The 17,306-nt window shown below is 39.1% G+C and overlaps 1 protein-coding gene across 15 annotated transcripts in view; it reads left to right on the forward strand.

Moving 5' to 3' along the window:
- The window catches only part of Lrrc7 (leucine rich repeat containing 7), a 496,759-nt gene that overhangs the window by 453,588 nt on the left and 25,865 nt on the right, over positions 1–17,306 (forward strand). For all 15 annotated transcript variants that reach the window (XM_087212656.1, XM_087212660.1, XM_087212654.1 and 12 more), the window contains one exon: positions 6,808–6,900. In XM_087212656.1, the coding sequence (XP_087068782.1) occupies positions 6,808–6,900 (93 nt within the window). The remainder of the gene's footprint in view (positions 1–6,807; positions 6,901–17,306) is intronic.

Consider the following 17,306-nt stretch of genomic DNA (forward strand, 5'->3'; position numbering starts at 1 on the left):
CCTTTAATCATATAATGATGTGAGGTTTTTAATTCTCCAGAGATTGTAAGAAGTTAATAAAATTTTAAATCATGCTTTACCAAAAAAAAAAAGCACACTGGGAGGTTAAAAAGTGTATATCCACTACCACACATATAACATAACCTTAGCCCAGTTCTCTGGTTTAGGTACTGTATTCCCTTTAGTAGCTACATGATTTTTTTTTCCTCCCAGAATCAAGAAATTAAAAATCCACTGAGGTCAGTGCCCTGTTTTCATCTACTTTGAATTACAAGTTCAGTTTTAACAAGCAGTTATTCTGAATACAAAGTGCACAATTTGTATAAAATTTAACTAGTGAGACGTTTACACGTGAATTAAGCCTGAAACATCATGATTCTTTCCAAGAATGTACTTATAGTAGCTTTCAGGTGTGTTGCTTCATAGCACTGATAACATCGGCTGCCTTTCAAACTGAGAGACAAAATTGTAAGCATGCGGTGGCTGTGGATTTGGCTACATTTCCTTTTGCCTTTTTTGCCTTTTTCCTATCTGCCTTGATTTCAGGCTGAAGTGTTTTAGAAGACTGAGATAAAAACTTTGGATGACTACAAAAAGCCTAAAGGTCTTTAAACACTAGTCTTGGTTCCAAAAGTATGCTCCTCCCACCACTCAGTTACAAATCTTGAGGCAGTTTGTTAAAACTTACTTCAGGTTCCAGTGTAACATTCGTCAACTACCGGCTGGGGCATGCTGGAGCTGGCTCATTCCGGCCCGTTACTATGCATGTCTCTTCCCAACTCCATCTTGAGTGACATCCCACCAGAAGGTTGACATTGTGGGAAAGTTACATCAGCAAAATAGGCAAATATTACAAACCAGGGTACTGCCCCATCCCCAACCAGCTGCTCAACATGCTTCGGTACATCACTTTCTACTGCATGGTTTTCTCATTTTTTGCTTTTCCTGATCTCTCCACTTCTTCTTTTAACCCTGTATTCTTCAAGAAAGCAAATAGGAGGACTAGGTTTTAAAATATGAAGTCTTAATTGTGTGTTTACTTTGCTTTTACTTGGCATGTGTCCTGGCTGAGTTATTGTCTCCTGAGGTCCTGTCTTTCTCTTTAAAATGAAAACGTTACCACCTGCAAACATCATTTTAAAAAGTATTCGTGAGAGTCCGGTGATACAGATTTACACACACACACACACACACACATACACACACAGAGTAAGCCTGCCATTGAAATGAAATGAGATAAAAATAGAAGAAACGGGAATATAAAATTTTGAAAAATAAAATTTTTGGAAGGAACTTAATGCTTATTGGTTCCAACCTTCTTAGTCAACATATGGGGGGAAGAAACCAGAAGCATAAAAAGAGGCTTTAATTTTCATGTGAAACACCACATAACCTCCTCACTATCTATGTTTTCATTCTTTCCTGCTCCTCCTATCTTCCCCTTCACAATATGATAATTTGTCGGCTCTTCTAAATCTCGCCTGGTACACAGGGTCTGTTCAGGGGCTTTAAAAGGACAGATGCCCTGGCCTCCCTCCCTCCCCAACTGATTTGTATCTGACCTGGTAATGAGCATTTTTGAAACTTCCCAGTTGACTGTTATGCGGCCATGGTTGAGAACCACTGCTTTAGATACTCAGTAGCTGAACAACTTTCTAGCCAAATAATGTACTATCACTATTTAGCAGCATCTATAAATCAAATATTTTTAAGGAACCCAAAAGCTTGGTTTTTCCTTATGCAATTATATAATCCAAGGAAGATTATATATGCAGAACATATAGATGCCAGTGCAGAAATGAGAAGGAAAAACAGCAGCATGATGCTTCAAACCTCCAAAACCTTTTCATGGGTTAACTGAGCTCACTGATAATACCTTGATACAGGTGAACCAGTTTCTATTTTATTGACCTGGAAACTAAAACTAAGAGAAGTTAGTGTCTTGGCCATGGTTAGTGGCAAAACAGTTGAGAAGCCGAGCAGGATTGGAGCCAGGCTCTCGAGTCTACCACATGACAGTCTGGAGCCAAACGTGCTGGTGCAGCTGCACTGGCTGAGAATAAGTGCACACTGTGACAGGAGCGTAGAGCAGCTTAGAGCCACCTCTGCCCATGCGTTCCACCATGCACACGACTTACACACTCACTGTGCAGAACCCATGGCGTGAATTACACATGAATTATAAATTCAGAGCTGCCCTGGAGAAGTTTGATGACTGTAGAATAAGACTCTTTGGGCAAGATATTTACAAATAGCAATGGTGTAAGAGGGGCAGTACAAGGTAGAGGATGTCCCTGGAGTCATTTGAGTAAATAGCATACACTGAAACCACCTCGGGCCTATTTTCTATCTATCTTAGTTAAAGTACTGCCTTTTTATTTAAAATCTATATTGTACTAACATGTATTAGTTGCACATATTAATGAGCTTCTGTGTGATATTGCAATATATGTACACATATATACAGTACATACAATATATACATCTATACCTGTACATGTATGTATACATGTATATATTCATATATACTATATATTGCAATACATATATTGCATATACACGTATACAATACCTATATTGTAATATATGTATATGCAGTGTATACACATATGTTGCAGTGACCAAATAATGAGTCCCTTCACACCCCTTTCCTGTCCCCATTTCCCATCCTCTACTCTAGTAATCCCTGTTCTACATTCAGGTTGAGTGCAGGTTCAGGTTAATATCCACACAGAAGAGAGAACATGTAGTACTTTTTTCCCTATGTCTAGCTTATTTCACTTAATATAAGGGCCTCCACCTCCATCCGTTTTGCTGCAAGATTTCATTCTTATTAAGGGGTGAATATTCCATTATATAAGTGAATAATATTCATATATGCATATATGCAGCATATATATATGTCATAGTGTCTTTTGGGGGGTGCTGGGGATCGAACTCAGGACCTTGAGCTTGTGAGGCAGGCAGCAGAACTACTGAGCTAAATCCCCGGCCCATGTCATAATGTCTTTATCCACTCATCCTTTGGTTCCATATTTTAGCTACTGTGAATAGTGCCACAATAAACACGGGAATACAAGTATCTCCTCGGTATCCTGATGTCATTTCCTTTGGATGTACTTATACCCTGAAAGGGGATAGCTGGATCAAATCAGAGATCCGTGTTTTGTTTTTTCAGGAACCTCCACATTGTTCTCCATAATGTTGTACTAAAGTGCAATCCCACCAGCATTGTTTTTTTCTCTACATTTTCATCAGCACTTATTTTTCAATTTTTTGATAATAGCCCTTCTAACTGGGGTGAGATGATACCCTATTGTGATGTTGAAAACTCTGTAATTTAATAAAACATGAAGCTTTCGTCTTATATCCCCCACCATGCTGTAGTTTTCTTTGGTTGCTTCCAGTAGATGAAAACCTCCTGAGAATCTTAGGCAGCTCAGAGCACCCGATTTAAAGAAGCGTCTGGAATCAGTGTTCTCAGCCAAGTGCTCAGGCAACCCCTGTATTACTGAGTCCTGGGGCGACTTCCGGTGTGGAGAACGACAGCCAGAGTCACCGTGGCTTCTTCCTGTTTTCTCTGCATGCTCTCCACAGATGACCTTGTTACTTCCAGGCCGCATGACTTTAAAATCTCTCCCCATTTTACATTATCGATTATTGTACCTACAATGTACCTATAAGAAAATTAAAAAAAAAAAAATCTCTCCCCAGCCCCGAACTCTCTCCTGCACTCCAGATGTTCGAACGCAGTTAGCTACTTATTGACAGCCCACCCTGGGCGACCAGTGAACATTGCACGCCCAGAAGGGACTGGCCCTGCCCTTGCTCCAACCAAGCCTGCTTCTCTCCCAGACTCCCCATTTCCTTCATTCTACTCACCCTTCTGCTAAGACCGAAACTCCTTGGTTTCCCTTTCTTGCAGCCCACGTCGATCCAAAACAATTCAATTCAATCGAAGTGTATCTCGGACCCTCCCTCTCTCCTGGCTCCACTGCCAGCTTGTTGGACATGACCCAATCCCTCATTATTTCCAAAAACACTTAATTACTTTTCTCCCAGTTCATTTCCCTTCCACGGCCAGATTTATCTTTTCAAAACGTAACTCATATCATTTCACTGTTAGGCTTAAAACGCTCCAGTGGCTTCCAAATTTCTGAATAAATTGTTAATCCTTATCATATGGCCCAGTGTCCTTCCAGCACTGTGAAGCCACGTCAAAAAAAAAAAAAAAAGCATAGTCTTCTGCAGACTGTAGATTACGACCTTCAGGGCCTCCCTGGGACGCCCCAATCCCTTTTATCAGGAAACGCCTCTAAAACAAGGCCCGGTGTTAGGGGAAGATGGACACTGATCAGAAGTATCTAGAAACTGAAATGATTTGGGCAGAGTGTGAAAGAAACAGCGGTACCAATGCTTCACTGTCGCTAATGTTTTCAGCCCGAGATTTCCTTCTTGGTAGTGAGGCTCTTAGGAGAAAAGTGAAACCTTCATTCTCCTTAAATAAGCTATTTGTCAGACTCCTACATTTGACCTTCTGCTGGGATGCTGCCTGTCCCCTGCTAGTCCTCTTTGATTTCAGGCCGCTTTCCGGCTGGGAGGTACTCTCTCCTCTTATGTTTTACGGCCTCTCCGGGCCTGGAAGGCAGGTGGAACTCCTTTTAGGTGAGATGAATACTGTCCCTGACATGCTTTATGAGACCCGATAGTCACACATAGCCTGTTAGCCATGCCTTAGCATGCCCAGGAGTATTCTAGCTTCTGATCAGAATTTATGTTTGTTTGTCACATCTATAAAACCATGGTGTCATCTTTATTATTTCTATTATTAAAAAATATATTGAGACAGTTCTTCAAATATTGGGCACATATGAATTTTTTTTTCCTTAGATTTTCAGTGCCTCCCAGATTTACAATAATATAAAACAGATATAGTCACTACTGTGAAAAAGAATAACTGGATCTTACTCTTGGCAATTTTGTGTGTAAATGAAATCTGTTGTATTTATTTCCTTTCCATTTTTATAGTGGCTTACGGAGAGCTCAAAGTGCACATACCTTCTACATGTTATGGAATAGGAAATATTCATTTTGGAAAGATAGAACCAAATTTTAAACAATTTGTTTAGAAATGAATACACTAAAGAAAAATGTTATAATGATATTGGTCAGATTTCTTCTCATTTTCCAATTAATAAATAATAACAAAACGTAAACTAATATATTGAATAAAGCTAAAATATTCCTTCCACCCCATCAAGCTGTTATTGGTCCATACCCATAGACTGTGAGCTATATAAATATAACCTGTTATAAACTGTGCTTTCTACTACCTTAGAAAAACTAGTTTTAACAAATCTAGCTCATTTGAAGGAAAAAGTGTAATTAAATGTATCTTTAAAATAAAAATATGGGACCGGTGATTTAGCTCAGTGGTTCCATGCCTGCCTTGCAAGTGCAAGGTCCCAAGTTCAATCCCCAATACCCAATAAATAAATAGATAAATAAATAAATAAATAAATAAAATGGAAAAGTATTTTGGTCATTGCATTAACCCATAATTTGCAAACTGCTCATTAATGAGTCTACTATAAAAATTACATTTGTGAACAGTGTATTCTCCCTTTGTCGTTAGTGAACTATGTCATGGTTAAAGATTATTTTTACTACGATGAAATATGACAGTGAATTCAGAATGGTCACATCAAGCAGAAAAATCTAACTGATTTAAGTTCCAGTGTCTCTCAGTGTTTACTCATTAAGCCAGGAATAAGACTCCAGTTTACCTTGGAATATCTAAGAGGCAGTGATTAACGGTACCTTGAAAATAAAAACAGGCTTTCAGGTAGGCACCTGAGGTCATGCTGTCGCACCTCACCTGCAGAGCCAGCGTTTTTGCCACAGCCCAGGATTACCGCAAAGTCTTAGGTTTCTACAGCTTCTCTACCTCATCCCTGACTCTGCTTTCCTTCTTGGCCTATGCTCTGTATTAACTGTAAGAGTTGCTGGCACTTGCGTGCCCAGGTGGACCTTACTGCCAATGCCATCATTCCTGCCATGCTGTAAAACACCAGTGCTTGTGGCTAAGAGACTTTAGTGGTGGTTTGGGGTATGGGAGAGGTAATATAACCCAGAACATTAGAACACCAGTCCTCAGTGGCTGGAGCATGTATTTGCCATTCACTGCCACAAACATTCTTGACCTCTTTCTCTGAGCTCTTCATGATGTTCAGTTTCTTCTAAGACTCCTAAGTCCTGGCCCAGGACCTGCTGTCAAACTCTGTTCACCAAACAATTCATTAGTCCTAGTTTCCCCCTCATTCCGGCGATGCCTCCTTCTCAAGCTAAACACTATGCTCGTCAAACAATACAATCATTTACCAAGAGGATCAGTTGTTCCACCCTACCAGAAAGCAGAAGTGTTTTCTATAGACAACCCTATTTTCCCTCTGCATGTGAGAACTTTCTTGCACTGATTCAACCATCCTTTCCTATTAGTCTGAATTCAGGTGCCTTTCTGGTAGTGAGCTAAGATAATGTTCCTAAGACTGGATTTTGGGGACCTGCTAATCAAGATTCAGTCCTGCAGATGGTCACAAACAAGCACTCACCAATGTTCGCTTGCTCAGGTAATTTCACATAGAGAAACACTGAACATTTTGTTAGAGTTTATCCTGTTTCCATATGCTAGATCAACATAAGCTAATCTATACGAAATGTGAATCTGTTCTGTGGGGGATCAAGTTATTTGAAAATATTTCATTTTGATAGCTATTTGATTACTTTTTAAATATCTTTTTTACATAGTTTTGTGTGAGAATAGAAAAGAACCCTGGCCTTGGATTTAGTATCAGTGGCGGAATTAGTGGACAAGGGAATCCATTCAAACCTTCTGACAAGGTAAGAAATGAATTTCTTCTTGGCAACTTTAATTTTCAATACTGTCCTCACTGATAATAAAGGTCAGAAAAACCTTTGCATCACAAAAATAAATAAATACAAGTGAGAAAACAGTTTTCTGTTTTTACAGTGCTTTAAAAATGAGCTAGCTCACTATAATGCCAATTGAAACATTTTTCAATAAGAGAAAGAAGAATCTGCTATAGTGCTTGACAAATACTAAGAAGAAAAAATATATATTTAAGCATTCTGTTTGAAAGGAAAAGGAGTGTTCTGGCTATTTTTAGTGGTCTGTTTCTTTCTTTCACGCTTGTATATATTTGTAAAGAAAGGCAATTTCTAACAAGCTGTTTCCCAAGGTTTACCAATAAATCACTTATTTATTATTTAGAAGAATGTTTTCTTCACAGTAACAAATGATTCCATAGTAATTTGACGGCAGGCTGACACCTGACTGACAGCTCATTAGGCTTGTAAAGAATTTCATTAATAGAACTGTGGAACTGTAAAACCCCTGCAAACAAGTCTTTTGGGGGAGATCAGAGCTAGCGTTAGCAGGAGAAGCAAGTTTTTCTCCCATGCTTGATAAAGGGACCAACTCTAACCTCAACCGTTGCCTGGATGTCCAAAGTGGGACCCATGCTCAGTGCAGCCTACTGGATCCCAGAAGGGAGCAGCTAACTTTCAATTTTTATAAATGTACCCCGATCTTTGTAACCTGCCCTGCTACCAACAATGTTTCTCTCCGATTTAAATCAATTAGTAATTATAATGTAACGATAATTGAAATGATCTTCTTTTGACCTCATCAGACTTAAGTACTATATTAAATGACACCCTAAAACTGTGAAGTGATGAAGAGAATTGGGAATTGCAGTTGAATAAAACCTCCATCAGCTCTCCACTGACCTTTGAATCACAACTTGGTCCCGATTCTTTCGATTCATCACTATCCTAAAAATAACCCACAGGTCAAATTCTAGTTATGAAACCTGATTCTGAAAAAAAAAAATTGGAGATTTCTGAAGCCTGAAATAAAAACATTAATCCCATGTTTTCCTAAACTTCCCTCCAGTCATCTTGTTTCTCACGTTTTTCCTGCTCTTCTTGCTTTACCTGTTCAAGGACAGAAGAGGTTGGACCAAAGGGAGGAACTGTTCACACTGTTACATACGTAGAAAGGAGAGGGCTGGAGAACCCCCAGTGGCCATGGTGGTCATCATTTAGAAACGGACACCAGAGCACTACTGATATATAAAATCTGTGCACAGGGTAGCCCTACATAATGCCCATGAAACTAGGAGAAGGTCAGTTTGAAACATCTGCAGCCGTTGCTCCTCCTTTTGAACTGATGTTAAGAATAACCACTGATAGAGAAGAATTAAAATATTCATTGTGGGTTTTGAACCCATGGCCTTTCCCCTGAACTACATCCCCACCCCTTTACACTCAGTTCATTTTTAAGACAGGGTCTCACTAAGTCCTCAAATTGCACAGGCTGGACTCAAATCTGTGACCCTCCCACCTGAGCCTCCCAGTGTGCTAGGATTACAGGTGTGTGCCACCATGCCTAGCCAGTGATGCTATTTTTTTTTAACCTCAAATCGTTTTGCTTTATTCAACTTGATCCCTCTTTTGGGGCCTAGTTTTACATACCATCTATCAATTTTCAAGGAAAAGTTAATAATCTGATCATTCTTAAGGTAGTTGAAATTCAAAGGGTATGTTTTTCTTTCCTTTCTCACTGACATATAAGTTTTTCACTATATTTTTGGAAGATACAGGATAATATTTTTAAATTAAGGATGTGTAGATTGCTAAGTAGTGATGTCAGAATACTGTTGCATTTCTGTTTTTTACTTGCATTAGTACGTTTGCAGTACATAATAATTGCATTCATAGTAGAAAGTTGGTACACATACATAACACATCTTAATTCTTTTTATTTCCCCTTCTCCTCTCTTCCATTCCCCTCCATTCATTTCTAGTTCCCCTTCCCCTCTGCAAAGATCTGTCTCTCTGTTTCCTATGACCTATCTTTTATTTTTCTCTTTCAATTATTCATACTTTAGGTTTCTTATATAAGAGAAACCTTGTGATATTTAGGCTTATGTGTCTTTTGCAGGAAACTGAATCTGAGGTGTTCAAATCATTGCCTATAATTCTTCCACTATGATGAAGATGAACAATTTCTATTGCTTTAATTTCTCATTTGTAACATTTTGATGAGTCTAGTGAGACTGAACTACGTCTGATCTTATAATTCGCTCTTAGGGTTCAATGTTCCAGACTTCGGGCTTGAATAATGTGTCCATTGAAAGATTTCCCCTCAAAAGCACTTTTCTTTGGCTGATTACTCTAAAGCACTTTGCAGTGTGAAAAGTGAATCTCTATTATTGTAAAACCAATGAGAGTCACCAGAATTTCCAAATCTATGGAAGAATCACAGTACTTCTCAATTCATGGACCACTTTTGCGCCTTGCCAAGCATATGGTAGATACTTGGTAATGGTATTCGGAGGCTCTGAAGACTTCCGCCTTGAGAGTTTACACCAAAATTTAGTCAACTCACAAGGAAAGGAATCAGTCTCTTAGAAATCCAGCTGCATTCCTTTAGCCTTAGTGCCTCATTCTTATAGTGGTTACATAAACTTTAGCATAAAACCCAATGCATGTGCCTACCTCAAAATACCAACAGTAAGAAAATGAAAATTAGCTAAAATGCTCCTCTTTCGTTGAAGACAGGTTGTACTTTTCATGAGTTGGCTAATTTATAGCTGGAAGTGAGAAGAAACAAATTAAACAGATGCTTAAATTCAACAGATTCTAGCAGAGTTGGAAATAGAACCTCTCCAAAAGTCAAGCCATGCAAAAGTGTAAACTACACTACAACACATACTCTCTTCCAAGGAACAAATCCTGGACTGGCACTCTTCTCAGAAGCACACACTAGTAACTCACTTAGTGGTCATAAGTGCTTCAATGTTTTGCCACTCAAAGTTTTAAGCATACAAGAACATCTGAATATCTTAGAGGCATGGAGGACTGTCTTCATTAAAGTAACAGACAAATGTGTTCTGTTTCCTTCATTATTGTTGATGGGAGCCATTGTTTCAGCCAGAGGCCAAAGAGCAGTGTGAAAGAGCGTCCGAGCTGATGACAGCTGGGTGGCGAAGGCCTCAGGTTGGCACCTAAAAGGCTGAGTAAAGGCTACAGCAAAGGGAGCCATATTGCTCGGTCTGGTAGAAGGTCCCAAAATCTTGTTTGCCACAGATCAGCTGGATGACCCTTGGCGAGCGATGGGATAGTATGCAATTAATGCTCTGGGACAGTATGCAATTCTGCAGAAAAGCACTGCAACTACCCAAAAGTTAACTGCAGCTTCAGGGAGGACACAGGGTTAAGCCCCATATGGAAAATTGTGTTACTCAAGACTTTCATATTTTCAAATAGCATCTAGTAGCTAACTTAACTCCTCTCCAGGACCCAAGGTAGTCCTCATCCTTGGATTAAAAGAATACATACAGTGACTCCTCCAGTTAATATTGTCAGAACAACACGTAGTTGTTGAAAAGACCAACTCACTCAGCATGGGGCTCATCACCAAATGTAAACTGCTTTTACGTACTTGGAAAGAGAAAGCCACTCAACACTGTATAGAAATGGCCCTGCAGAATGCTCGCCTGGGACCTCTCGAGGTCATGGGTCAAAGCCATGATCTAGTTTATCACAGTAGAGAAACACTGCTGTCCATGTGGCAAGACGCTATAGAGAGAGAATGATTTTGCTCCAAAAAATGGATAAGAAAGCGATAAAGATAACAGCCTTTCTTATTATCTCCAATGTTCTGGGCACTGTGTTGTCCTCTTTATATGCATGAACTTTTGTCATCTTCATAGCAACTTCTGTTAGTTGAGTAGTAGTATTTTTCTCCATTTTACTGAGTCCCAGAGGGGTTAATTAATTTGCCCAAGGTCATTTAGCTGATCTGTGGCAAACAAGATTTGAAACCAAATTGATCAGACTCCAAATTCTTTTCTTTTAATAAGCACTATCATGCATGCCTCTATCCACAAATGCCCCTTAGTGGAAGAGCCACATGACAAATTTATACCCTGTAGAGTTGAGACTAATATGATATTCTAATATTGAAAGTATTACAGAGCTCTCTAATTAGTCATAGTCTACATATTTGCTTCAACAAGTCCTTGCAAGTCAGCATGTATTCTCTATTGAACCTAGATAATTAGAAGCCTGCTTTGTGAAGTAGATTGCTAAGCAGTTATACAACTTATGGGCTAAGGTATCATTGCAAGACTGATTCTGCCATTGGCACAGGCAGCAATATCCATTGTATTTAAACATTCATAGCATCATAATTTATGGCTTTAAAATTCAAGGAATTTACCAATATCATTTCCTCAGGATGCTGTTAAAGAGAAAAAACACTAGATTAATAGATGACAGACACCATGCTGTTGCAGTATTTCATAAAAGAACCCAGGACTCTGCGAATGAAAGAACTTTTAATGATGCATTCAGAGCTCATCATTCAGGAGCTAATATCTTTCCTTGCTCCATTTGAGGAAATAAGGACTAAGTGCCTAGATTTTAAAGCCATTAAAGAAGACTCATAGCTTTTTTCCCCATGTACTACAAAAGTATTACCCTTACAAATTCCCATAAATAACTATCCAGTCATAGGATCACAATGAAAGTTATTATTATGGATCCATCCTCCCCTTAAAGGACTTGAGGGTGGAAATGTATATACTGAGGCACTGGGGCCATGAATACCTCATTCTCCAAAATTTGTCATGAACACCTAAGTTCAGTGGATCCCAGAGAGCTCACCCATATTTCTACCAGGCTGGGCATTCTGGATGTCGCTACAGAAATCATAGGAGAAACATCTGTGCTCCTTTTCAAATGTTTTAATTAGCCTACGGCACAGGCAAAATTTTGAGTCCCATAACAAATATTGGAAGTATGGAAAATATAATCATCAACACACTCGAAATCAGTGTGTTCCAATTTCCTAATTACTATGATTTACTTACGTTATGTTTAAATTGTCACCTCCAGATCTCCATAGGACCTGCAACAACATTTAAAGTCCCCCATTTCACCTTCTATCCTGAGGATAAACTAGAACTGTTTTCCTTTGGGTGGAAATGGACATTGCAGTAAAAACATTGTTATGTGATTAACATTAGAAAAAGAGAAGGATGATTAGAAATGCAGAGTCAAAGCATTTATTTGACATCTTTACCCAGGGATACCAATGCACAACACATACATGGCGACTGCAAGTTCAGAAGTGCACAAGAATAATTTTTCAGTTTTGCTCAGCTTTATGCATTGGGTGATACATAAATGAAGGTTTGCAAAAGATACGCTTTTGACTTACAACAAAGGTACATACTATATGTCTGTTTCCTGTCAGATACTCTTCATGGATACAAAAAAACAAAAGTAGCACAACTGTCTAGAACTCATTCCATATGATTTATATTTATTACATAAATATTTAATGATACAAAGAACATTTTCTTCACTTTGTATAAATACTAGACAAGTATGGCTTATGTTCTGTATTTCTCAATTTATATTGTAGATAATATAGTTTATATATTTGTCCCATCTTTAGTTCTGCTTCAGGTAATTATGCAATATGATTTGGAAAATCTATGAATTATGTGGAAATAACACTCATGAGCAAGAGCTAGATACCCTATAGTTTATGGGTAAACTTTGGACTAAATTCAGTAGGGGGTTAAAAGATATCTTATTTCATGTATAAACTTGATTTTTAAAAATAAATTTTAAGCATACATTATTTTATAATAAAATGGATTACTGCAGCTGCATCTCGGCCACATTGCAATTTGAAGCTTAAGATACCACTTGGTCATTTGAGTATATTAAAATTATCCTTTGTTCTCAAGTACCCATTCATTTTTTATAACACTGTCAACTTCTCTACACAAAGAAAAAATTTTTCAGAAAATATAGTTTGACCTCCCTCCCAACACACACACACACACACACACACACACACACACACACACACACCATCAAATTGTTGTTTCTAAAGAGTTTGGAGCCTGGATTGTTTGGATGGATTTACTCCACATTATGTGAATTAGTTGGACAAAAATTCAAACTTTCACTTTGGCTCAGCAAAATAGCTTTGAGGGATAAACAAGTAAGATTTCCAACGCAGTAGAATGACTTTGATCTGGTAAGTATTCATCAACGAGAATCCTTCCAGCTACCATTGGGCAGAACAACAAATAAAATCTTAAATTGTAAGAATCTTGGAGACTTTTAGCAAGAGGCTCAGAGTGGGGCTGTTCTGGAGAAGGTCAATTTGGCAGCTCATTGATGTGAGGCTCTGGGGTCTTCCACAGGTTGGCTTTTGACCTGGGCTTGCGCCCTTATGATTGTGAGAGGGCTTCAGTGGCTTGGGCAGCACAACCTCACAAAACAACCTCTGAGAAAGAAAGCGAGATAGGAAAACATCCCTGTTTAAATTAATTCATTTCATGACTGCTCTCTTTCCTCAGAGTCCTTCACAGACTTTCCCCCAAGTCTCCTGGCCAAGTCATTCACTTCCCTATTCTTTTCTCCCAGAGTTTCTTGATTGTTTTGATGAACATATAATATTTGCACATAGTAACGCTACACAATGTGATACAGTGGACCCTTGAGTTATGACCAGCATCACATAAGAACAACATGGGTTACAACTGGAATTTTAGTTTTAACTTATGACCAGAGTCTTGCGTGACAACCTGAATACCAGCTGCTTTTGCTTCGAGATGGTCTCAGATACTGATTTAACCCTTAAAAAGTTCTGGAAGGAACATGACAGCATCCTCTCCTGTGTGGAGTTCACTGAGAAATCCTAGGCCAATGTCTCTAAAAACACTGAGATCTGCCTGTACACAGGAGAGAGACTCTGAAGCCTGTGTAGAGGAGCCTGAGCCTTCATTGACCAACTTCAGTTACAACCAGCCCTCAGAAACAAATTGAGTTCATAAGTCAAGGTGGACTAGAACCACCAAGTTCATATCAGGAAAACCAACCGCAGCAAGCTTCTAGAAAATCAACAGCAGCAACGTTCCCCTCCTGCTCTCTTTTATGCTGTTGCTAACAATCCTCAGGTCCCCAGCACCGAACAGCAGAGCTGCCCCTAGCACTGAGGAGGAGGTAAGCCTTCCAGGCCACCATACCATCACCCCCAGTGCTGAGGAGGAGCCTTCCACGCCACTGTACCACTGCCCCCAGCACCAAGGAGCAGAGCTGCCCCCAGTGCAGAGGAGGTGAACCTTCTGGGTCACTGTACCACCACCCCCAGCACCAAGGAGGTGAGCCGTGCAGGCACCAGCAGCACACATCACCCCTCCCACCTTGAAATGAGTAAACAAGTCTCAAAACCAGACTTCCAGATCACCTAAAGCAACCCCAGAGGGAAAAGAGATGGAACAATCTGATACTCAACCACCTGGACTCCCTGAACTGGCAACAAAAGAGGATCTGGAAAAAAATGAAATCAGAAATAATTTCTCAGATAACAGCAGAGATTGTGCCCATAGGGCAAGACATGATGAATAAATCTAGAGAGGACACAGATAAAAAAATAGAGGAGCCAAGGAACATGATGGAATCCCAACATAGGAAACAAATGGAATCCATAAAACAGATGCAAACAGACTTCCAGGAGATTAAAAACTCCATTGAAAGTTTACGCAGCAGAATGAGCCAATGTGAGGACAGAATTTCACATATAGAAGATAAGATTGCAATTAGTGACCAGGAAAAGAAAAAGTTCTTTAAAATAGTAAGGGACCATGAGAAATCAATCCAGCAGCTGCTAGATGATGCAAAGAATAACATAAGACTGATCAGAGTCAATGAAGAAACAGGAGAGAGTGCAGATGACATAAAAAAAATCTGTTCACAGAAGTGATGGCAGAAAACTTCCCAACCAGGGGAAAATAACTTCACATACAGATAAGTGAGGCATACAGGACTCCAACTAGCCATGGTCAAAAAAAAAAATCTACACATAGGCATATAATAGTTAAGATTCCAGAAACCCAACAAAAGAACAAAATTCTACAAGCAATTAGAGAAAAGAAACAAATCACATGCAAAGGAAACCCTGTCAGAATCACAGCAGACTTCTCAATGCAAACCCTGAAGGCAAGAAGAGCTTAGAGTGATGTATTTCAATCTCCTATTAATAGGATTCCTACAGGTATGACCACTTATATAAAGCTGGTTTTTTTAATGGAATAGTAATGTGCTTTAGGCAGATGGCAAGTCTCAGTGCCTAGGAATTATAATATAAAAGGAGGGCTGGGATGTAGCTCAGAGTTAGAGTACTTGCCTAGCATGTATGAGGCACATGCTAGTATGCCTCACAAGAAAAGTGAGTGGAAGCCCAGGGATTTAGCTCAGTGGTGCCACTGCCTGCCTCGCAAGGGCAAGGTCTCGAGTTCAATCCCCAGTACCAAAAAAAAAAACAAGAAAAGTGAGTGGAGAGCCAACACACAACACACACACACACACACACACACACACAAAAGGGGGAAAAAAGTACACTGATTTCAGCCTATGAAAGTGAATAATCAAATATCATTCAACACAGAATTGGTTATTTAGGAAAATATCACAGAGACGTACATGTGAAAAAATAAGGTGATTAAAAAGTGCTATTTTAAATAGGAACATTGAATGTAACATATAAATTCAACAGTATGCCCCAGAAGTCATGAGATTTGAGAATGGTATTATTGTGTAATATTTTGTAATAATCAGTAAAATTTTTTTCAATAAAATTAAAGCCCAAGTGGACAATCAGCTATATTAGTTGGTAGAGCTATATATTATGTGTTCTCTCTTCTGCTTCACTTCAGTTATTTAGCCTGAAATAAAATAAGCAAAAGAGAAAATGGATAGGAAAAGATTTAAAGATACTGTTTTAAAGTTTGTTTCTATTCACTTGCAATCAAAATATGAAAGTGCTATAAGTTAGTTCATAAATAATGTCCTAATTGCTTCTCGGCCTTTTGCCTAAGATCAAGTATAAATAATGTCCTCTATAATTACTAAAAGAATTGACAGGCCTACCAATGAAAGTCAATTATTGAAAGTCAATTAGATCTTTGGGCAGCGCAAGAAATCTTTGAACTTCCTGTTCACAACATAACTGAAGGGTTTAAGTGGTATTTCAAGGACCTCAACATAGTTCTAGTTTCTTGTTTGAAAAGGTTATGAAAAGCTAGAATTCTTGGAAATATTATGAAGCCAAATTAATAGAACTAAACTAAAACAAATAAATGAATGATTGGCCTTGCCAGCCAGATCTCTGCCAATAGCATTCCTGCTTAACATTTTTATCCAAATAACATTTGAGACATAGACATAAAATATCAATGTCACCCACCTTTCACCAGGCAACTCCCAAAGTTGTTTTATGCTAGAGGTGGGGAGAGAGAGTATCTTCTCACTTGATCCTGCCTTCCAAAGAATCATTAGTAAACAGAATATATAATCTATGTCACCGTCAGGCAAAAAGATCCTGTAGAGCTTTAATCTTTATAGTTTGTCTTCAGTTGGTCTTCCTAGATGAAAAGCCTGATGTGGGGACTTCGGTCCCTACAATTATTTATTGAAGAGTCGCTCTCAGATGAAATCTGTAAAGGGTGAGGGAACAGGAGAAGAAACTCAGTAAGTATGTGGACCTGGTGAGAGGCTGAGCCCCCAGGATACCCACAGAATGGTCTCACCTTGAACACAAGCAGCCTGTGGCATCCTGGCACCAGTCAGGCTGAGAGGACAGCGTAACTTTCTGAGGTTCCCAGCCAGGAGGCTCCGGGTGGAGGGTGTTTCCTGTGCCTTGCATGCTGTGCCCAGCACCCGTGGCTTAGGTCAGTAGTTTGACCCAGGAACCTGAGCAGATCGCCAAGTGTGTCCATTACAGCATTCTGAAAATGGGTTCCTTTCATCTTTCAAACTAAAAAGACTTAGTGCCAGAGATTCTGATAAGTTCCCATCATGAGAATTACATTCTAGAGTCCCAGAGCCTTCACCCTGGCATCTTAACTGCGAAGTGTTTCCAACACCCGACACCTGAATATGGACTCTGAAACGCTATGTCAGAGTTTCTTGTTTTTGCAGTGAGACTCATTGAATTATGCCTTTACACCCTTGTAATTTTTCTTATTAAATGCTTTTTAAAAACTGCTGTATTTAACAAACAGAGCGCTGATCCCTCTAAAAGTAAGTGATCCCTAATTGAACCAAATCTGTGTTCTCAAGAGCAGGTTGCAGAGCTAATATTGATTAGAAGGAATGGGGCAGTTGGACTTAACCTTCTAAGAGAGAAAGGGAAA

This window comes from Heterocephalus glaber, unplaced genomic scaffold (assembly GCF_053883595.1).
Source record: "Heterocephalus glaber isolate CG9 unplaced genomic scaffold, H.glaber_assembly_v1.0 deba00001442, whole genome shotgun sequence".
NCBI lineage: Eukaryota > Metazoa > Chordata > Mammalia > Rodentia > Bathyergidae > Heterocephalus > Heterocephalus glaber.